We start from the raw sequence: 8,265 nt of genomic DNA on the forward strand, positions 1-8,265 counted from the left end.
AAAAATACTACAGATTTTTCATAATAATTGCATATTAAATTATACAAATTAGGCTTCAATCAGTCCGGTTTGAAATTTTCAAAAAAAAAACTAAATTTTAATTAGCACACAAAATGATACTCGATTGATCCGGCCACAGCAGATTACCCGCACTATGCGAGGTAACGTTATATACTTCTACAGAAATCATGAATCGTCAACATTCCTATTGCTTAATCAATGAAACAAAAAATTTAAGCAGAAAAGATTTAACAAAATACTAAAATCTTAATACAAAATTATTCTTTATGAAGCATTCGAATAACATTCAATAACCTTCCTTATATTTATGCTTCTTCCATTGCATTCACTCGCTGCATTTGCGAGACGCGAATATATAATTTTCGTTTTGTTTAAATAAACTGAGCCATGCATTTATGCGTAAACATTCCTTTCATACCTGCACTTTCGCATTGTACATTTTACAATTATTATTCATATATATTATTTAATAGAAACATCAACAATCTGTTATTGTACAGAAAATACAACGTACTATTTAATCAGTATCTTCGAACCTACAATTTTCCCAGCACTTTGGACTTCTTTGAAAAATATATTGAATGAACTAGGTTTTACAATCGTTTGTAATTGATTCTTCGTGACGATTCGCGGCAATTCGTGTTTTCGTCGTCATATAAGGCGATTTTTAAAACAATCGCCTAATTTTCATTACTTATCGAGTGTGCGAAACGCAAATTTTTATGTCCAAATAAGGATAGTTTAAATGTGCGCAACTGCAAATGATTCATAGTGACGCAATTGTTTAAAGTTTTCTTGCCCAAATAAGGGCAATAATCACCTAATTACCAAGAAATTATTCACTTTATGCAATTTTTAATGATACTTAGTTAAGTGATTTTACTATAGAAAATGTTTTGTTTTTTTTATTATTTCTAAAATAACTTATATTTCTTATATTCTCAACAAATTTGACACGAAACGCCCTAAATTTCGTGGCCATTTCTCTATTGGTTTAGATTTCTATAAAATAAATATCTGTTTACAATGAAAAAATGTTTAGTGATGAACCACCAATGGTTTTTGCGAACGATAGAACCAATAACATTGTCAAGAACGAAAAAAGCCGCTTGTCGTTTAGCATTCGGCCTCATGATTCGCAGCTGCAACTAAGTTTTTATTACTCTCTTATCTAATGTTCGAAACTCCCTTTTTTTCGTGGCCCAATAAGTATTGTTTGAACGTTCAAAGCAGTTGTGATTCGTTGTGTCTCAGACGCACAGTTTGAATGAGAACTTATCCACGAAAAATATCAAGAAAAGTTGACAAATCACTCCATGATAAATCATAAATAAAAGCATACTAATGATCTCTGAACTAAAACAAACAGTAGCTGTTGACATTGAATTATATCTTTACAAACTTCAATGTCAAAAAAATATAGATAACATTCTACATGACAAATATTTATACATTAAAAACGTTTCCTACTTAATATTTGATCATCAATCTTCAATTTATCGACTAAACGAATTTACAAACAATTTTATAAGAACAAAAATATGTCTTCGATAATAAGAAAATAATACAGTTTAACAGATTTAATTATATATATGTATAAGTCATGTTTACATAATCAATTAATCAAAATATATTTGTAAAAAAAATGGACTTTCAACGTCTTCCATTGCAACTAATTGCTATTTTTCTCTACTCTACATTTACAGAAATAACGTACCCAACGCATGCATTCATTGTATGCTAAAAATATACGTACGTGGACTTAATGAACTTACGTAACAGCAAAAAAAAAACACAAACAAACAATACAGCAGATGAACCTTTTCAGTGGCCAGACTTGATCAAATAAACAAATAGGTCGTTCATTGCCAACTGGTATTTTTTTTTTACTATTTACCTGCACTTGGTTTATTAAGAACAATTGACACGTGCCGTTTCTACGGCGACGCAATACAGACTAATTGTGTTGCATTATTCATTAATTTATATGATTCAATTGTCTTACATAAATTAAAAAATAAGTCTTAATTTATTTAACATATTTTATGTTATTTAAAAGCATTTCAATGTTTATACTAATGCCCACTTAAGACAAGCAAAATCGTGTTTTCATTTGTTGTGTTACGTAACACGGTTGCATAATTTACTTGTCAAGTAACGTTAAGAGTATATAAGCGAGTATTTTGACAAATGAATACACTTTACATGTTACTTGGCAAGTAAATAATTTAGCTGCAGATGATTTATTTCATAACCACATAACACTTCTTTTCATTTAATCTCTATTATCTAAATACTATTTGCACGCAATTATTTTCTGTAATTGTTGCAATAAAAATAATTATAATCATTATTACGATTTTTTTTTAAATTAATGAATAACTAGATTAATATGCATAATTATGATCGGCATTGCAAATTGATATAATTAGATGTTTTTGTTATTAATGTACAAAGTTCAAACTATTGTTTTTTTTTTAATGAAACTTTATTACTTTGAAAAGGTCTATTATTAGAAATTATTTATTTGAATCGAAGTTTCGTATTAACTGTATAAAATGAATAGGTTTATTTCAAATACCGCGATACCTCGCATAGTGCGGCTTAGATCAGTCCAGATTCGCTAGAGTCCTGTTTTAAACAGACTCTTTTTATGTATGTATTTAGTCCTCGATTAGTCCGGTTTAAAGCAGCACTATGCGAGGTATTGTTGTATTGACTACAAAAAAATCAAAGCAAGAATTGACAAATATAATAGTCGAAATTGGTAGAAGTTTATTAATTTCATAAATAATGACACAATACTTCTTTCTACTTACTAATATTCATTGTATACGCAAATTACATAATAAAATAGGTTGATTTGAATTGAAGTTTCGCATTAACTGTATAAAATAAATAGGTTTATTTCAAATACAGAAATACCTCGCATAGTGCGGCTTCGATCAGTCCTGATTCACTAGAGTCCGGTTTTGAAAATTATAATTAAACAAAATACAAATAAATTGTAAAAGATTTTTGTTTTATACAAAAATTATCGTTTTTTTTCTCTTTAAACAGACACTTTTTATGTATGTATTTAGTCCTCGATTAGTCCGGTTTAAAGCAGCACTATGCGAGGTATTGTTGTATTGACTACAAAAAAATCAAAGCAAGAATTGACAAATATAATAGTCGAAATTGGTAGAAGTTTATTAATTTCATAAATAATGACACAATATTTCTTTCTACTTACTAATATTCATTGTATACGCAAATTACATAATAAAATAGGTTGATTTGAATTGAAGTTTCGCATTAACTATATAAAATAAATAGGTTTATTTCAAATACAGGAATACCTAGCATAGTGCGGCTTCGATCAGTCCTGATTCACTAGAGTCCGGTTTTGAAAATTATAATTAAACAAAATACAAATAAATTGTAAAAGGTTTTTGTTTTATACAAAAAATATCGTTTTTTTTTCTCTTTAAACAGACACTTTTTATGTATGTATTTAGTCCTCGATTAGTCCGGTTTAAAGCAGCATTATGCGAGGTATTGTTGTATTGACTACAAAAAACAAAGCAAGAATTGACAAATACAATAGTCGAAATTGGTAGAAGTTTATTAATTTCATAAATAAAGAAATGTTACTTATTTCTATATTCAATGCATTCACAAATTACAGAATAATAAAATCGGTTTATTTGAATCGAAATTTTGTATTAACTGCATAAAATGAATAGGTTTATTTAAAGTAATACCTCGCATTGTGCGGCTTCAATCAGTCCTGATTCGCTAAAATCCAGTTTTGAAAATTTCAATACAAAGTAAAATTGTAAAAACTATTTTTTTATACAAAAATTATCGTTTTTTTCCTGTTTTTGTATGTACATATTTAGTCTTCGATTAGTCCGATTTGAAAGAGCACTATGCGAGGCATGCTGTATATCTAATGACTACTCGATATTACAAAAAAAAACTCAGCTTGCGTTGTTTGGGAATACCGAATGCATTCAGTTGTTTCCTCAAACTGCCGCATATCTAATTCCAGTCAACTTTTGTATTGTGGATTGGTAGTACAATAGATAACGAACGAGCGGAATGAATAAATAGTTAATTTTCTCCAATTTCGTAGATAGCATAAAAGCATGGCAGCAGTAGACATGGACTGAATGTCACATCCATATGTGTGTGCACATTCACGTATATTTCTGGCCGAGAGAGTGTGTGTGTGTGTACAAGTATTTGTATGTGTGTTAAAAAAAAAGAGGAATGGAGAGTGTTGGACTTTGACCGAGGCTGAGAGCACGTGGTACCTACATGACTGACTCACACAGAGCGCGCGGACTAGTTTAGAAGCGCTGGGTAGGTAACAAACTGTGGACTTTGGACTGTTTACCTCGTCGATGATGTTTGCACACATCCAGTTATAAAACTCTTACTACCTTCTCACTCTCCTATATCCTACACTATCCTCCAACTCGCTCGCACCTCCTAACCGTTTCATAAAGTCTCCATCTCTCTCGTACACGCAAATACCCGCACGGTGGAGGAGAACCGTTCACGCTCGGTTTCGCGATTTCCTCCTCAAGCATTGATTCAAAAGAAGAAAAAAAAAATTCAGACATTCTCGTACCGAAACTAATGCTAAAAGATTTCGAAATCCCATAGCTACTAACTATTTTACATACACACAAAGATCATAAAAATAAACATAATCCTTGTATCTTCAAGTGAAAATATTTTATTGTCACAAATTTCAATCTATTAATAGAACAGAACTTTTTATAATTACTTTACAGATTAAACGCTTACTAATTATTTACTATCAAAACTTCATTTAAAAAAAATCTTTTTATCATTAGCAAATTTAATAAACGAGTAAACATTACGTATTTTTAGACTTTAATTAACACGTTCAAATTTACTCATTTGGTTTTATTTACAATATATTAAAATAGAGCAGAGATTAAACTTTCAACGAATGTGTAATAAAATTTTTAACACTTTATGTTCCAATTTTCTTTTAACCCAGTGATTCTAATTGGGATAATTAATTTTTAAATGCAATTTTGTCTTTCGACGATTAAAACTTTTGGATTCAACTAATGTAAAATGAAACTAGATGTATTTTTAATAGCAGGTAATATTGAATAATAAAAAAAAACAGGTAAGATGTTAAGTTTTATAAAGATTTGTATAAAACAATATTTTTTTTTGAAAATAAATTTGGGCTGGAAAGGGTTAATACTAACTAATACTTAATGTTTATTGAAAATTATGTAACTATAAATGAACGTTAATATAAAACAAAAACATATGTTTAGAACGATTCAATCAAAATTCAATCAAATTAAATGGAAAAAACTAATTAAATTTAAAAAAAAAATCAAAGAAATTTTCGTATTCATATTCATGAAAGTTATCATATTTTTCATTATTTATTGAATGTTTTAACAAAAAACAAAGTATTGTTATTTCTTACATTTTTCATTTATTCAAATTCAAGTTTCATTTATTTGTCCGTAGAAGTTACAGGTCAAATAAAAAATAAAAACTTGTTGCAAACATCACTTTGTAACATTTAAATTCGATGTTCGGGTTTTTGCAATGAATCAATGTTGTACTCTATCAGCAATTCTCGTTCATTATCAACACTTTAGATTGCAAGGACGATTTATTAAATGAACTAATCAAACTATCAATTACAACCTTGTTGCTACGCGACGGTTTAGTTTTTTTATCGATCAGTAGAGATTTTGTTATCAATATAAAACAATTGGATGCGAATTTCGACGGTTGTCAACGTTACGCAATTCGAACATACAATAATGGACGCTAGGCGAGCGAAGATAGTGACGGTTTTAGGAAATTGGATTTTTTTTTTGGAGGAAATAAATCCATCAATTTGCAATCAAATTTTCATACGCGCGAAATCGTGTATAGAGACCATAGAAACAGTGGCAAATATACATTTTGGCTCTTAATTCATTTTCTTTTTTTTTTAATGTAAATTATTTGCCAAAATCCATTTGCATCAAATGCCTGTATATAAATATGTAATTCTGAACGGATTACGTCAATTAGCTTAATTTATGATGATTTATTACAAATATAGCATTACCTCGCATAGGCCGGTTTCGATCAATCCGGATTTTTGTTATGAAAAACATATCGGTTTAGCTTTAATTACTACAATCAAATGCACATTAATAATGAATCAAAATGTTATATCATCAGAACGTCATGTGCACTTGTATAATTATGAAAAGATTAATTCAGAAATGAAGATAAGAAGGAAAAGCAAAAACAGAAAAAGTTGTTTCCGTGTAGATAAGGTATAAATAGTAATGCTGTATGGATATATGTATCTGTGTTTTTGGGTAGATAAGTCGAGTTTAAAGATCCCATTTAACATTCCGCACAAATAAATCAAGTTAAGTCATAAAAACGCAGACAGTCTATATGATCGATCCATCAAATCTATCCTCACCATTCGTTTGTTATTTTTGTAGGAAAGATAAAGCGGAGAGTTGACGAATGTTTATTCAGTCTGAAACATGTTTGGTTTTCGAAGAGAAAGTACCAGAAAAAAAAAAGAATATTTTAAAAGAGACGCTCTTGAAAAGCCAGGACGAGAAGAAGGTGAATTACTCATTTCCTAATTAAAGTTGCGCGATTGCATCCAATTGCATCGGGGAGACAAAGGAAGAAACCAATAGAAAACGGAGTCATTAGTTTATTACATCGAATTAAAAAAAATGAATTGCGTAACGCATTAATCAAATGTTAATTGTAATTTAATTGCAAAGCGAAATGTGTCAAATTAAAAAAAAAGTGTCCTCAACACTTTAAGATGATTGAAATATGTTTGCATTATGTAAGCGTAGCGCAATAATTAAATGCTAATTGTAATTTCGAGTTTTTACTTTAAGAAAAGTGTTAAAAATCTTCTAAAAAGAAATGTTTGTAGAAGACACATTTAAAGAACAAAATGTGATTTCAATGTCAGGAGTAAAGTAATGATCCTTTTTGTATTGTCAAACGTACAAACAGTTTATATTCTTCTTGAAGAAAAGTGTTAAAAATTTAGTAAAAAAATTGTTTAAGGAAACAAAATTTGAAAATCGTTTCTCGGAGAATAAAGTTTCTAATTGTCTGAAAATGTTCGTGCAAAGACACTTAAAACCTGAAAATCAGGAGGCGTAATTGTATAATAATTTAGTTATAAACCTTTTAGTTATAAATATTCTTGAAGTAAAGTGTTAATTTTTTTTTTGTTGAAGACAAATTTGAAGAGAAAAGAAAATCTGGCCTCGACGCCTGCTGAAGACGAAGGCCGTTTGAAAAATAACTATAATCTACCGTGACAACACTCATATTTCATCATTTTTCAGCCAGCATCATTATGGAGCGCCTCTTTTACCGGACCCCAGCCAGACTCGTCCATTTCTTCTGTCTGCATGCCCACAAAACAAGCATGAATGAGAGTTTCATAATAAAGAATAAAAACATCAAAAAAAAGAAATATTTCATGGATAATATTAATGGTGACAGATGACACATACTTGTGTCAAACGTGAAAGCAAATGATGTTAGTTTAAATTCGAAATTCAATACAAATCAATTAATTTATTGAAATCAAATTCATCTATTCGAAACATTCATTACAAAAAAAATGATACATTTACTCGTTAAATGTTAATGCGTAGAAATAGTTAATTGAATATTTTCAGAAATATAAGTAAACATATTTATAACATAAACAACTTTACAATATGTTAATTGAATTTTTTTTTTATAATTTTGTTTTTTAACACGATTTTATTACAGAATTACAAGAAAATGAAATGTGTAGAGAAGATTTTTTGAAGCGTCGCCAGGAAAAAGCTTTTGAATAGTGTAAAATTCTTTGTGTTGTTTACACGTTTACCCAATGCCATTCGCACAATTAAACCGACCGACTGGCATTTAAATATATTACACACATATACAAACATTTTTATCCACGCGAAAATCCGATGCGAAAACCTTGGAAATTTGATTTCGTTATCTAACAATTAGCGAATTACACTGTTCGCTCATCGCGCAAATAATAGATAAACTTACTGTAACTCTTTCGAAATGGAAGATGATGACAGATTAACTTTGGAAGAAGACTCACCTAAAACAAACAAAAAAAAAATAAGTTAATCTTATCGTGAAAATTATAAAAAAAATTAAGAAAATTGACTTTTGCAAGTGACCTGTGAATACAGG

General features: G+C 29.3%; 1 protein-coding gene across 1 annotated transcript in view; it reads right to left on the reverse strand.

Annotated features, from left to right (window-relative positions):
• LOC108558237 (E3 ubiquitin-protein ligase MYLIP) overlaps nt 1-4,444 on the reverse strand; it is a 34,018-nt gene extending 29,574 nt beyond the window's left edge. Inside the window, exon 1 of the mRNA XM_017915081.1 lies at nt 4,406-4,444. Within this exon, the coding sequence (XP_017770570.1) occupies nt 4,406-4,429 (24 nt within the window). The 5' untranslated portion in view covers nt 4,430-4,444. The remainder of the gene's footprint in view (nt 1-4,405) is intronic.
• Between the last annotated feature and the right edge of the window lie 3,821 nt (nt 4,445-8,265).

Source organism: Nicrophorus vespilloides, unplaced genomic scaffold, assembly GCF_001412225.1.
Source record: "Nicrophorus vespilloides isolate i.1.1-1 unplaced genomic scaffold, Nicve_v1.0, whole genome shotgun sequence".
Lineage (NCBI taxonomy): Eukaryota > Metazoa > Arthropoda > Insecta > Coleoptera > Silphidae > Nicrophorus > Nicrophorus vespilloides.